General features: G+C 44.5%; 1 protein-coding gene across 1 annotated transcript in view; it reads right to left on the bottom strand.

Moving 5' to 3' along the window:
• LOC112069404 (CD276 antigen-like) overlaps positions 1 to 15,273 on the bottom strand; it is a 75,697-nt gene extending 60,424 nt beyond the window's left edge. The window contains 2 exon segments of the mRNA XM_024136739.2: positions 9,408 to 9,644; positions 15,078 to 15,273. Coding sequence (XP_023992507.1) covers position 9,408 — 1 coding nt within the window. The 5' untranslated portion in view covers positions 9,409 to 9,644; positions 15,078 to 15,273.
• Between the last annotated feature and the right edge of the window lie 545 nt (positions 15,274 to 15,818).

Below are 15,818 nucleotides of genomic sequence, written 5' to 3'. Positions count from 1 at the left end.
GTTCCACCAGTGCCAAACACCACGCACCAGGCTTCCAGTGTGTTTCCAGAGCCCTGTTCCTCCTCCACGCCTAGTCCAATGGTGCGTGTCTCCAGCCCATTACCACCAGTGCCTACACCACGCACCAAGCCTCCTGGTGTCCCCAGAGTCCTGTGCGTCCTGTTGCTGCTCCCCGCACTAGCCCTGAGATGCGTGTCCCCAGCCCGGTACCACCAGTTCCGGCACCACGCACCAGGCCTACAGTGCGCCTCAGCCGGCCAGAGCCATCCGTCTCTCCAGCGCCATCTGAGCCATCCGTCTCTCCAGCGCCATCTGAGCCATCCGTCTCCCCAGCGCCAGCTGAGCCATCCGTCTCCCCAGCGCCATCTGAGCCATCCGTCTCCCCAGCGCCATCTGAGCCATCCGGCTCCCCAGCGCCATCTGAGCCATCCGTCTCCCAGCGCCATCTGAGCCATCCGTCTGCCCAGTGCCAATAGAGCCGCCCGTCTGTCCCGAGCCGTCAGAGCCGATCGTCAGTCAGGAGCCGCTAGAGCCGATCGTCAGACAGGATCTGCCAGAGCCGCCAACCAGACAGGATCTGCCAGAGCCGCCAACCAGACAGGATCTGCCAGAGCCGCCAACCAGACAGGATCTCCAGAGCCGCCAACCAGACAGGATCTGCCAGAGCCGCCAACCAGACAGGATCTGCCAGGGCCGCCAACCAGATATGAGCAGCCAGATCCGTCAGCCAGCCATGAGCAGCCAGATCGTCAGCCAGCCATGAGCAGCCAGATCCGTCAGCCAGCCATGAGCAGCCAGGTCCGTCAGCCAGCCATGAGCAGCCAGATCCGTCAGCCAGCCATGAGCAGCCAGATCCGTCAGCCAGCCATGAGCAGCCAGATCCGTCAGCCAGCCATGAGCAGCCAGATCCGTCAGCCAGCCATGTGCAGCCAGATTCGTCAGCCAGACATGAGCAGCCAGATCCGTCAGCTAGCCAGGATCCGCCAGAGCCGTCCAGCAAGGATCCGCCAGAGCCGTCCAGCCAGGATCCGCCAGAGCCGTCAGCCAGGATCCGCCATTTTAGTCTGGTGCTGCCCCTTATCCTGGTACTGCCCCTTATCCTGGTACTGCCCTTATCCTGGTGCTGTCCCTTATCCTGGTACTGTCCCTTATCCTGGTGCTGTCCTTATCCTGGTGCTGCCCCTTAGTCCGGTACTGCCCCTTAGTCCGGTGCTGCTCTTATTCCAGGAGGTTTAGGAAAGCGGGTAGTGACTATGGTGGGGTGGGGACCACGACCAGTGCCGGAGCCGCCGCCGTAGACGGAGGCGGCCACCCAGACCCTCCCCTAGACTATGTGCTGGTGCGCCCGGAGTTCTCACCTTAAGGGGGGTTATGTCACGCCCTGGCCTTAGTATTCTTTGTTTCTTTATTGTGTTTTAGTTAGGTCAGGGTGTGACATGGGGTATGTTTGTGTTTTTGTCTTGTTTTGGGTGGTTGTAGTGTCTAGGGGGATTTTGTTAGAGTGTATGGGTTTGTGTTGAGTGAATGTTTCTAGGGAAGTCTATGGTTGAGTGAATGTGTCTAGCTATGTCTATGGTTGCCTGAGTGGTTCTCAATCAGAGACAGATGTTTTTCATTGTCTCTGATTGGGAGCCATATTTAAGGTGGCCATAGGCATCATGTATTTGTGGGTAATTCTCTATGTTTAACGTAAGTAGCTTGTGTGTGCACTTTCGTTTGTAGCTTCACGATCGTTTGTTGTTTTGTTTAGTTTGTATAAGTGTTTTCGTTTCGTGTTCATCTTCGTCATTAAAATAAAGAGAAGATGTATTCATATCCCGCTGCGCCTTGGTCCGTCTCTCCACACGATCGTGACACAGCTACTCTTCCTGGAGCCAGAGACAGTAGATGTTCAAACTGTAGAACCCAGTTCCTACATTTGAATATAAAACTTTATTTTATCAAACAAAACTACAGTACATTTTATCTCTGGGACCCTATGGATGAAAAATCAGAGCAAGATTACTGAATGTAAGTACATTATTTACCTTCAGAGGTGAATGTGTATCAAACTAGTTGCCGTGATAAAAGTTTGTTGTTATTGTGCACTTTCCTCAAACAATAGCATGATATTTTTTCACTGTAATAGCTACTGTATATTGGACAGTGCAGTTAGATTAACAAGAATTTAAGCTTTCTGCCCATATATTTTTTTGTTACTTACAACGTCATGCTAATCACATTAGCGCACGTTAGCTCAACCGTCCTGGTATAGGGACACCGATCCCGTAGTTAACATTAGATGGACGTCATATTCTATTTGTGTCTCCGATTCTCATAGACCCATTATATGGACAACGTGACTTTTATTGATCTGTTTGTCAGTGTCAGCAGAGTAGGCTACCCTGTCATTTGTCGTATTAAAAAAGATTCTGCTAATGTCTCCAGTCATATCCTTTAAAGTGCATAAGAAATGCATAACATGTTTTTTTCCATGCAATGAAATAAGAAACGTATCGGATATACCCTATAGCCCAAGGCTCTACGCTATACGCGCTCAGCCATGATTGACCGGTCTTTTTTGCAAACAGGGATTTAAATTATATTATTAGCCTAAATTATGACTATCCAATCTACTCATCACATTTCAAATATAGTAAGATATCTTATATAAGTTTGCAAATGCAATGATGCATGGAATGCTTTGATATAAAGGTGCAGTTTTATGGTGAAAATATGCTTCCCCAAACTTGAAACTCACACGCCGTCTATGCATAGGCTTGGGATTTGGCGGTTCGTTACTCGTGTTGTTGGCTGAGGAAAAGTACATGTGGACAGTAATTCTAACATCTTCAAAGTGTGCGGAAAGAAGGACACACGTCATTGCATCCTCGACTTGCATGTTCTGTTAAGATTAAATTCCGTAATCTAACTGTGATTTCTGTCATTCTGAGCACCGGGAGTGGACGCCCTAATCAGGTTGCGCACCCAATCCACATGGGTCAGGTAAATGTCTCAAATGTCCAGTAAATTAAAATGCTGCAGGTCAAATGTCCGGGGCCACGTTTTCATAACGGAAACCCTGGATTGTGTGTGTGTGTGTGTGCACTAACAATGACCCACATAAAATTGGGTAAGGAAAATGAGAATAAACACTATAAAATGACAGCAGGGGCACAACAATCATGTGAATATAACCTTTTGGGGATACTGTACATAGACGGGAGGGGTGGACACTGACCAACTAGTGAAATACTCCTATAAAGCCCCTGAAAGTACATGCAATATCAAAAATGAAATACTAAAACTATCCAGTATACTATAATAGCACAGACCTCACAGACTGGACAATACTGATTATGATTAAAAGGATACTGTCTACATATAATTGAATTATGTGTATAGTTATTCTATTGCATATTGTGCCAGGTAAACAGAGATCTGTTTCCGCTCTGTTATTGACTCCTCATTTCCCTTTGGCATACAGTATATCCTGTACTGTATTCTCCCTCAACACTCATGCCCTCTCCTGCCCGCTATTCTCCCTCCCTTCCTGAATCCTGACACAGCTAGCATACCCTGCTGACAACCCCCAGAGAGAGAGAGAGAGGCTGTGAGGGGAGAATAAGGACTATAAGGGGTAATGCCAACTGGGTTCAACATGACGGCATGGTATCAGGTGGCTTGTGGGTAGGCAGGCTACAACATAAGCAGACAGCACAAAAGTACACTAAGAGGTATGGTTAATGCAGTCTTCACCTATGGTGACCAGATGTGTCTGTCCACAAAGATGAAAAGTAGAAGCCTCTGACACTCACTTCGGTTTGTACTGCTATTAACAACGCTACTGAGATAGAACAAAACAAATCCACACCAAATACTCAATCATAACCTATGTAAACATAGCCTACTTCTTACAGTTAGAGAGCTAAATGCGTTTGTAATAAATGAATTACAAACAGTTTACAACTATCCAGGTTTGTGCATTGCCAAATGTTCCGATTCACATCAACACTGCTATGGTCACAAGCTTAATTCCTTGGCTTAGATGAAAACCTATGATGAAAGACTTTCCATGAAGTGTCCAGATGAGCTCAGCAGAAAGAAAGGATGTGGGTAGAAAGGTAACTTCCACACAAAGCTACTTCCATAATAGGACTGTTCCCTGGACCCTGGACCCTGGCTGTCAGTCTATCTGTCTGTCTCTCTCTGCTCTGGACAGCTGTCCAGCAAGGCAGCAGCAGCCAGCCCATAATTCATTTAGCACGATAGGACTAGGGAGCTCACTATCTAGAAATATGTGTCCTGATCACTGGCTTCAAGTTATTCATGGCAAGGCTGATGCATTGTATGTGTCATAACATTTTTTATTTATTTTATTTAACCTTTATTTAACCAGGTAGGCAAATTGAGAACACGTTCTCATTTACAATTGCGACCTGGCCAAGATAAAGCAAAGCAGTTCGACACATACAACAACACATAGTTACACATGGAGTAAAACAAACATATAGTCAATAATACAGTGAAAAAAAATAAGTCTATATACAATGTGAGCAAGTGAGGTGAGATAAGGGAGGTGAAGGCAAACAAATATATGTATAAATAAATAAAAATAAAATAAAATAAATAAAAATATAAAAGGCCATGGAGGTGAAGTGAATACAAACACAGCAAGTAAAATAAAACTAAAAAAAAACCTGGAATGGTTGGTTTGCAGCGGAAGAAAGTGCAAAGTAGAGACAGAAAATAATGGGGTGCAAAGGAGCAAAATAAATTAAAAAAATAAATACAGTAGGTAAAGAGGTAGTTGTTTGGGCTAAATTGTAGATGGTTATGTACAGGTGCAGTAATCTATGAGCTGCTCTGACAGCTGGTGCTTAAAGCTAGTGAGGGAGATAGGTGTTTCCAATTTCAGAGATTTTTGTAGTTCGTTCCAGTCATTGGCAGCAGAGAACTGGAAGGAGAGGCGTCCAAAGGAAAATTGGTTTTGGGGTGACTAGAGAGATATACCTGCTGGAGCGCGTGCTACAGATAGGTGCTGCTATGGTGACCAGCGAGCAGAAATAAGGGGACTTTACCTAGCAGGGTCTTGTAGATGACCTGGAACCAGTGGGTTTGGCGACGAGTATGAAGCGGAGGCCAGCCAACGAGAGTGTACAGGTCGCAGTGGTGGTAGTATATGGGGCTTTGGTGACAAAACGGATGGCACTGTGATAGACTGCATCCAATTTATTGAGTAGGGTTTTGGAGGCTATTTTGTAAATGACATCACCGAAGTCGAGGATTGGTAGGATGGTCAGTTTTACAAGGGTATGTTTGGCAGCATGAGTAAAGGATGCTTTGTTGCGGAATAGGAAGCCAATTCTAGATTTGACTTTGGATTGGAGATGTTTGATGTGAGTCTGGAAGGAGAGTTTACAGTCTAACCAGACACCTAGGTATTTGTAGTTGTCCACATATTCTAAGTCAGAACCGTCCAAAGTAGTGATGTTGGACAGGCGGGCAGGGCAGGCAGCGATCGGTTGAAGAAGCATGCATTTGGTTTACTTGTATTTAAGAGCAGTTGGAGGCCACGGAAGGAGAGTTGTATGGCATTGAAGCTCGCCTGGAGAGTTGTTAACACAGTGTCAAAAGAAGGGCCAGAAGTATACAGAATAGTGTCGTCTGCGTGAGAGGTGGATCAGAAATCACCAGCAGCAAGAGCGACATCATTGATGTATACAGAGAAGAGAGTCGGTCCAAGAATTGAACCCTGTGGCACCCCATAGAGACTGGCAGAGGCCCGGACAACAGACCCTCCGATTTGACACACTGAACTCGATCAGAGAGGTAGTTGGTGAACCAGGCGAGGCAATCATTAGAGAAACCAAGGCTGTCGAGTCTGCCAATGAGGATGTGGTGATTGACAGAGTCAAAAAGCCTTGGCCAGGTCAATGAATACGGCTGCACAGTATTGTTTCCTATCGATGGCGGTTACGATGTCGTTTATGACCTTGAGCGTGGCTGAGGTGCACCCATGACCAGCTCTGAAACCAGATTGCATAGCGGAGAAGGGTGGTGGGATTCGAAATGGTCCGGTAATCTGTTTGTTGACTTGGCTTTCGAAGACCTTAGAAAGGCAGGGTAGGATAGATATAGGTCTGTAGCAGTTAGGGTCAAGGGTGTCCCCCCCTTTGAAGAGGGGGATAACCGCAGCCTGCTTCCAATCTTTGGGGATCTCGGACGACACGAAAGAGAGGTTGAAGAGGCTAGTAAAGGGGTGGCAACAATTTCAGCAGATAGTTTTAGAAAGAAAGGGTCCAGATTATCTAGCCCGGCTGATTTGTAAGGGTCCAGATTTTGCAGCTCATTTAGGACATCAGCTGACTGTATTTGGAGAAAGAGAAATGGGGAAGCTTGGGCGAGTAGCAGAGGGGAGGGCAGTGCTGTTGTCCGGGGTAGGGGCAGCCAGATGGAAAGCATGGCCAGCCGTGAAAAATGCTTATTGAAATTCTCAATTAGATGGATTTGTCGGTGGTGACAGTGTTTCCTATCTTCAGAGCGGTTGGAAGCTGGGAGGAGGTGTTCTTATTCTCCATGGACTTTACGGGTGTCCCAGAACTTTTTTGAATTTGTGTTGCAGGAAGCAAATTTCTGCTTGAAAAAGCTAGGCTTGGCTGTTCTAACTGCCTGTGTATATTGGTTTCTGGCTTCCCTGAAAAGTTGCATATCACGGGGGCTGTTCGATGCTAATGCAGAACGCCATAGGATGTTTTTCTGTTGGTTAAGGGCAGTCAGGTCAGGAGAGAACCAAGGGCTATATCCGTTTCCGGTTCTAAATTTCTTGAATGGGGCATGCCTATTCAAGATGGTGAGGAAGGCATTTTTAAAAAATGACCAGGCATCCTCTACTGACGGAATGAGATCGATATCCTTCCAGGATACCCCGGCCAGGTCGATTAGAAAGGCCTGCTCGCTGAAGTGTTTCAGGGAGCGTTTGACAGTGATGAGTGAGGTCGTTTGACCGCGTGACCCATTACGGATACAGGCAATGAGGCAGTGATCGCTGAGATCTTGGTTGAAAACAGCAGAGGTGTATTTGGGGGCAAGTTTGTTAGGATGATATCTATGAGGGTACCCGAGTTTACGGAATTGGGGTGGTACCTGGTAGGTTCATTGATAATTTGTGTGAGATTGAGGGCATCAAGCTTAGATTGTAGGGTGGCTGGGGTTTTGAGCATGTTCAAATTTAGGTCGCCTAGCAGCACGAACTCTGAAGATAGATGGGGGGCAATCAGTTCACATATAGTGTCCAGAGCACAGCTGGGGGCAGAGGGTGGTCTATAGCAGGCGGCAACGGTGAGAGACTTGTTTTTAGAGAGGTGGATTTTTAAAAGTAGAATGCCATTAACATACATTAATGGCATGCATAGAAAACATTACGACAAACAGATGACATACCTAAGAGCTTTTCATAGTCACAAGTCAGATTTCCTGACACATTACTGGTACGCAGTGTGAAAGCCACTGTCTGTCGAGGCTGTCTGGCATTCCCATTTTTTGTATTGAATTACTCAACGTTATTTCCCTTCCCCCTGTCTACCTTCTACACCAGGACTGGTAAATCCCCCTTTTCCTCACGCCCTGCGCTACCCAGCTTATTTTGGCCAGCTTAATGTCAGAGGTCAGATCAAACTCATTTGACCACACCTGCAGCCTGAGACATGCAAAAGGCAGGAATTATTTCAGCACACTAACGAGTGCAATAAATCTGTACTCTATCTTCACTCAGCAGATCCATTTACATTTGTTGTGGATTTATAGGTTGTGGTATCACGTACACAAATGGTATTACCTAAACTTAAGGTGTTTGCTGGAAAAGTCTGATATTGCTCATACTTTTCCCTCCATTTTAAGTATCAAGTATTTCTCTTGTCTTTCCCCAACGTCGGTTATAGTTTCCTCTCTAGCCAGCTTAGTATCAAAGACTATCGTATCCCTCCAGGATGCTGTACCTGCCAAGAAAGCCCAGCTGCTCTGCTCTGACAGTCAGATGATAGACATCATCAGACCAGTGGTTCTGAAGCCCCGTCCTCTAACGCAGCATTGAACCACTGGTCTGATGATAACTCTAACCTCAAGGAGAAATATAAAGCAAAGCCTTATATAAAAGTTGAGACATTGAGATATGGGTAAAGAAATTATAATAGCATTGTAACCCTCTGTAAAACAACAATGACATTACATCGGCTTGGTGAATTAACTTTTATTTGATAAAACCGATTCTAAGTGGGGAAAAAGTGACAAAGTAAAAGTCCAAATTGTTGCTACAGGGAAATGAATGATAGGGTAGGTACAGTATGTCATTGTTTGGGAGTCACTGAAAGTCCTAGACATCCAGGCAGATTGTGTTATTCTTGGTGGTGGTTACCTGTCATATTCTAGAACAGGGGTTCCCAAACCTTTTCACTCAGGCAGACCCCCCTTCCAGAATGGGGGAACACCCCTAGTTGATCTGGACATTTCTAACAAGTCATAAATAGCGCTCTCAGGTCTGCAATGACTGACATGATAAGAGGAACTGATGATGCACTACCCAATTTAGAAATTGCACCTTGTGCATTCTACTATTAAAGCTATCAGGAGTAAGTTGAAAAACGGACTAAGTTCATTAAACGCCCCACAGTTTAGGAACCTCTGTTCTAGAAAACCTTATCATACTTTATAATCACCCAGGTTGTTTGCCCTATGTTGCCCTGGGCTTGAACATTTTCCCCCTCCCATCTCTGGGTAATGCTGCTATGTGTTCCAAGTTCCAACCACCCACTGGGCACAGATGTCAAATCAAATCAAATGTTATTAGTCACATGCTCCGAATACAACAGGTATTCACCTTACAGTGAAATGCTTACTTACGAGCGCCCAACCAACAATGCAGTTTCAGATAAATACAGATAAGAATAAGAGATAAAAGTAACAAGTAATTAAAGAGCAGCAGTAAAATAACAATAGCGAGACTATATACAGGGGGTACCGATACAGAGTCAATGTGCGGTGGCACCGGTTAGTCGAGGTAATATGTACATGTAGGTAGTAGAGATGAAACGGTATGAAAATTTCATATCACGATTATAGTGACCAAAATTATCAGGGTTATCAGTATTATCAAGGTGTTGTTAAAACGTGCTGGAAATTTTCAAAAAGTACTGATACCCACACTGAAATCATTTCACCAAGTTTTATATTGAAATCCAACAAACAACAAATAAAATTAGCAGCACTATGCACTTTTTGTGTGCATAAACACTAAAATAATAACATAAACATTAAAGATGGCACCATGTGGCCATGAGAGGTATAAGTTTCCCTAGTGCAGCTTTAAATGAACACAACCTTAAGTAAGCAAATCAAATAAACAAACAGCAAATAAAATGAGCAGCACTCACTTTGTAGTGAGGCACGGCAACCTTCATCAGCCTCAGAAAGCCAGGCCTCTAAACAATTTGAAATGGCATCATGTCCTTTGCAATGTAATATGAAAGGGCTGCAGTGAAGTCTTGAGCATTTTTTGATGTGGGTGCATAAGCAGCCTGCCTTTTAAATGTTTGATCGAGTGTCTGTGTCACAACTGTAGATGAGGAGGGACCAGTAGCATCACTGGGTTTGCCTGCTGCACGCCCACTCTGTAAACAAGGGAATAGAAAATGTATTATTATTATTAGTGTTGTTACATTATAATTATAATTATTCACTTACACACACACACACAGTCTATCTTCTGTGTTGCATTGAGTATATGCAATGACCCCATGCATAAATACAAATGAAGACAGTGATAATTGCAATGAGCCGAACAATTGACATAAATACAGGAGTCTTGTTTATAGTGTTTCTCCTGTTGGAACCCTTTTACAACCAAGTCGACGTCTGCCGGATTTTAATTTAACATAATATTTTGCTAGGGTGACTAAACTACATAACGTGTTATCGTGTGCAATGGGCGAAGAGTCCACAGACACACGACGCATACATCAGCATAATAACGTGTAGTGTTTTTACAAGAGTAGGTAACACTGAAAGCTTCAGTTTACATTATTAACAAGCTATTATCAAGTTAGACAGACAAACCATGACATTTTCCCCCATTTCGAAGTCCCCCCATCATGCATTGAGCTAAAAGTTAACTTACCTTGCATTCACTATAAAGTAGTGCGTGGTGGTCACGAAGCTGACTCAAGAGATTTGAAGTGTTGCCCCAGTGATTTGTTTTTGCATGTTCTGCAGACAGGGTGACCATCTTCAATTAAGTTTCCCTCAGCAGTCTTGTAAAACCCAAAATACGACCCCACTTCCGATTTGGTCCTCTTAGAAGGCTGAAAAAACTCCCGAGCGCTGTCACTGCCTTCTGCTGTGTTTTCACACAAAACTATTTTTAAAATTTGAAACGGTAATACTAATCGCTGGGAATTTTACTGCGGTTTATCGTGAAACCGGTAAACGTTTCATCCCTAGTAGGTAGAGTTATTAAAGTGACTATGCATAGATGACAACAGAGTAGCAGTGGTGTAAAGAGGGGGGCGGGGGGCAATGCAAATAGTCTGAGTAGCCATTCGACTAAATGTTCAGGAGTCTTATGGCTTGGGGGTAGAAGATATTTAGAAGCCTCTTGGACATAGACTTGGCGCTCCGGTACCACTTGCCGTGCGGTAGCAGAGAGAAAAGTCTATGACTAGGGTGGCTGGAGTCTTTGACAATTTTTAGGGCCTTCCTCTGACACCACCTGGTATAGAGGTCCTGGATGGTAGGAAGCTTGGCCCCAGTGATGTACTGGGCCATTCGCACTACCCTTTGTAGTGCCTTGCGGTCGGAGGCCGAGCAGTTGCCATACCAGGCAGTGATGCAACCAGTCAGGATGCTCTCGATGGTGCAGCTGTAGAACCTTTTGAGGATCTCAGGACCCATGCCAAATCTTTTTAGTTTCCTGAGGGGGAATAGGATTTGTCGTGCCCTCTACACGACTGTATTGGTATGTTTGGACCATTATAGTTTGTTGTTGATGTGGACACAGAGGAACTTGAAGCTCTCAACCTGCTCCACTACAGCCCCGTAGATGAGAATGCGGGCGTGCTCGGTCCTCCTTTTCCTGTAGTCCACAATCATCTCCTTAGTCTTGGTTACGTTGAGGGATAGGTTGTTATTCTGGCACCACACGGCCAGGTCTCTGACCTCCCTATAGGCTGTCTCGTCGTTGTCTGTGATCAGGCCTACCACTGTTGTATCGTCTGCAAACTTAATGATGGTGTTGGAGTCGTGCCTGGCCATGCAGTCGTGGATGAACAGGGAGTACAAGAGGGGACTGAGCACACACCCCTGTGGAGCTCCAGTGTTGAGGATCAGTGTGGCAGATGTGTTGCTACCTACACTCAGCACCTGGGGGCGGCCCGTCAGGAAGTCCAGGATCCAGTTGCAGAGGGAGGTGTTTAGTCCCAGGATCCTTAGCTTAGTGATGAGCTTTGAGGGTACTATGGTGTTGAACGCTGAGCTGTAGTCAATGAATAGCATTCTCACATAAGTGTTCCTTTTGTCCAGGTGGGAAAGTGCAGTGTGGAGTGCAATAGAGATTGCATCATCTGTGGATCTGTTTGGGCGGTATGCAAATTGGAGTGGTTCTAGGGTTTCTGGGATAATGGTGTTGATGTGAGCCATTACCAACCTTTCAAAGCACTTCATGGCTACGGACGTGAGTGCTACGGGTCTGTAGTCATTTAGGCAGGTTGCCTTTGTGTTCTTGGGCACAGGGACTATGGTGATCTGCTTGAAACATGTTGGTATTACAGACTCAATCAGGGACATGTTGAAAATGTCAGTGAAGACACCTGCCAGTTGGTCAGCACATGCCCGGAGCACACGTCCTGGTAATCCGTCTGGCCCCGCAGCCTTGTGTATGTTGACCTGTTTAAAGGTTTTACTCACGTCGGCTACGGAGAGCGRGATCACACAGRCGTKCGGAACAGCTGATGCTCTCATGCATGCCTCAGTGTTGCTTGTCTCGAAGCGAGCATAGAAGTGATTTAGCTCGTCTGGTAGGCTCGTGTCACTGGCAGGCTCGCAGCTGTGCTTCCCTTTGTAGTCTGTAATAGTTTGCAAGCCCTGCCACATAAGATGAGCGTCGGAGCCGGTGTAGTATGATTCAATCTTAGCCCTGTATTGACACTTTGCCTGTTTGATGGTTCGTCGCAAGGCATAGCAGGATTTCTTGTAAGCTTCCGGGTTAGAGTCCCGCACCTTGAAAGCGGCAGCTCTACCCTTTAGCTCAGTGTGAATGTTGCCTGTAATCCATGACTTCTGGTTGGGGTATGTACGTACAGTCACTCGATGCACTTATTGATAAAGCCATGACTGATGTGGTGTACTCTCCATGCCATCGGAAGAATCCCATAACATGTTCCAGTCTGTGATAGCAAAACAGTCCTGTAGTTTAGCATCTGCTTCATCTGACCACTTTTTTATAGACCGAGTCACTGGTGCTTCCTGCTTAAATTTTGCTTGTAAGCAGGAATCAGGAGGATAGAGCTGTGGTCCGATTTTTCCAAATGGAGGGCGAGGAGAGCTTGTTACGCGTCTCTGTGTGTGGAGTACAGGTGATCTTGAATTTTCTTCCCTCTGGTTGCACATTTAACATGTTGATAGAAATTTGGTAGAACTGATTTAAGTTTCCCTGCATTAAAGTCTCCGGCCACTACGAGCGCCGCCTCTGGGTGAGTGGTTTCTGTTTGCTTATTTCCTTATACAGCTGACTGAGTGCGGTCTTAGTGCCAGCATCTGTCTGTGTGTAAATAAACAGCCACGAAAAGTATAGCTGTAAACTCTCTAGGCAAGTAGTGTGGCCTGCAATTTATCACAATATACTCTACTTCAGGTGAGCAAAATCTAGAGACTTCCTTAGATTTTGTGCACCAGCTGTTGTTTACAAATATGCACAGACCGCCCCCCCCCCCCCCCCCCCCCTCGTCTTACCGGAGTTGTGCTGTTCTATCTTGCCGGTGCAGCGTGTATCCCGCTAGCTGAATATCCATGTCGTCATTCAGCCACGATTCCGTGAAACATATGAAATTATAGTTTTTGATGTCCCGTTGGTAGAATATTCGTGATTGTACCTCGTCTAATTTATTGTCCAATGATTGCACGTTGGTGAGTAGTATTTACGGTAACGGCAGCTTTCCCAGTCGCCTTCTCCGGGTCCTGACCAGGCAACCGGCTCTCTGTCCTCTGTACCTGCATCGCTTCCTCTTGCAAATAACAGGGATGTCGGTCCTGTGGTGTGTTTGGAGAATGTCTTGTGCGTCGTCCTTGTTGTAGAAAAAATCTTTGTCTAATCCGAGGTGAGTGATCGCTGTCCTGATATCCAGAAGCTCTTTTTTTGCCGTAAGATACGGTTGCAGAAACATTATGTACAAAATAAGTTACAAATTACGCGGGGAAAAAACACATAATAGCACAATTGGTTGGGCGCCCGTAAAACTGCTGCCATTTCTTCCGGCGCCAGTTTCAAGCTTTACAGTCTATAATTAAGTTTGGAGCAGTGGGTGCTCCTCAGAGGAGGAAGGGGAGGTCCATCCTACTCAGTGAATTTCAGATAAATAAAAATAGTGAAACATTAAAAAGTTCTTATTTTTAGATACAACTATACGAAATATATTCAAGTTATCAAATAACTGATAAAAAACACACTGTTTTGCAATGAAGGTCTACAATAGCCTCAACAGCACTCTCAGGGGTAGCACCATGGTGTAGCCGTAGGACAGCTATTTCCATCTACTCTGGGTAGATTGACTTCAGTACAAAACCTAGAAGGCTTAAGGTTCTCACCACCTTCCATAGACTTACAGTACACAGTAATTATGACAACTTGCGGAGGATGTCCTTCAACCTATCAGAGCTCTTGCAGCATGAACTGACCTGTTGTCCACTCAATCAAAGGATCAGAAAATGAATCAAGTACTGAAATCATAAGCTACCGCTAGCTAGCACTGCAGTGAAAAAAATAGTTGACTCAAAGAGAGCGATAAAGCCAATAGTTGAACAGTTTTGACCAAATTAATTTTTTCAAAAATTAAGAAAGAGCATCAGAGAGAGATAGCTATATTTCGTTATCTTTTTTCACCTTCACTTTCACTTACTTAGCTAGCTAATGCAGCTAGCTAGTTTAGCCTACTCAAACACATGGCTCTAACATAGGAATGCTATTTATGTTACCTAGCTAGCTATGGCTATCCAACACTGGACCTCTTCCAAGTCAAGGTATGCTTTCGGTTTTATTCATTTATTGCCACCAGGGCACGCTGGTGTAACTGCTAAATTGCTTGCTGACTGTACAATGTACTGCATGATTGTAGCGGGTTTACTAGTAGCTATGTTGACTATGATGTTAGCTAATATGGTGACAACGACGTAGGCTGTGTAGCGGTTAGCGGTTATGGTTTGCCTGGTCACAGACAGCTGTTGTGTTGTGCACTGAAGTCCACAAGCGAAGGGAAAAGATGAGAGGAGGAGAGTGTGTAGATGCGAGAAGGAATTATACAATGAACAGTAATGATGCTGTTTGTATGTGGCTGCTATGAAAGTGAACTGTGTGTGCGGGTGATGAGAGGTGTACTCATTCCACCAATTACGTTGAAAAACATTTCTTAAATGGAAGCAAGCAGAACGAAATGGGGATAAACCTACCTGAATTTGTCTGTTTCATTTAAGAAGAGATCTAGGCAAGTGCTTTGGTCAAATGTGATATACAGTACAGTACAACACCGCCATTGTGACATTAACTTACTGAGACTTAAATCAAAGTTACTTAACAGTGTATTAATTGTTAATGAGTTTCTTAAACGAGTCTATTGTCTTTTGTTCGAATAAGATGCAGTAGTAGCCATATATCCAATCATGCGGCGTTTCTGCTTCATTCACTCCAGCTGTTGCTTACATCTGCAAGCACAACGAAATGTTCGTGGCTCATTCTCAAAATCAACAGAAAATCGAAACGACGCTTTATTACATGGTTACACCACGTTTTACTTAATTTTCTTTGACTAATGTAGATTAAAAATAATGTGAAAACTTACCATGTTAGGGGAACGCAACTTATGAATCACCAACCATCCAGCGGCAGTGCTTTCTTATACAAAATAAGCGCTAATAGTTCAACCCGTTTGACTTGAGAAAGTAATAGTTCGGCTACAGGAATTGAAAAACCTTACATTCAGCAGGATTCATTCGATTCTAAGAAACCACTCCCATACGGTGCTTTGTCCAGTATGATGTCACGCGTACGAGAAAAGTGTTTGCCCCCCGACACCCACCACTGGTTAATGTTAACCCTTTATTTAAATGTTTTATTATTTAACCTTTATTTAACCCTTTAAGTTGAAGGCAAGCATGCGGTATATTAAACACCTGTGGTGCTCGTCAATTTTCATATTCTATAATATTTTGTACATCTCAAATTCTTCATACACAACTATATCGTTCTGAATATACTAAGGCTAATAGTAATACGTGTAATACCTTGATTACACATTTTTGTCTGATGAAGGGTCATATGCTTTGATGAAAATAACAAACTGGACAGGCAATAGTGTTGTATGAACTAGATGCCATTGTTGAACTGGACGTTTGCAATAAATGTCACTAAAACAAAGAGAGCTGGTTTTACACTGCTATAATATTCACTCTTTGTCCCAGACATGAAGGCTGGATAGCTGTGTTGGAAAGAACATCCTGAGCCAATGCATTCAGCAGGAAAAGTCATCTGGGTATTTTGAGACATTAAGGTTTCCTGCTTTTCTCCTCAACAGCTCCTCTTT

The sequence above is a fragment of the Salvelinus sp. IW2-2015 genome, unplaced genomic scaffold (assembly GCF_002910315.2).
Source record: "Salvelinus sp. IW2-2015 unplaced genomic scaffold, ASM291031v2 Un_scaffold1002, whole genome shotgun sequence".
NCBI lineage: Eukaryota > Metazoa > Chordata > Actinopteri > Salmoniformes > Salmonidae > Salvelinus > Salvelinus sp. IW2-2015.
This window is presented reverse-complemented; position numbering and strand designations above follow the sequence as displayed.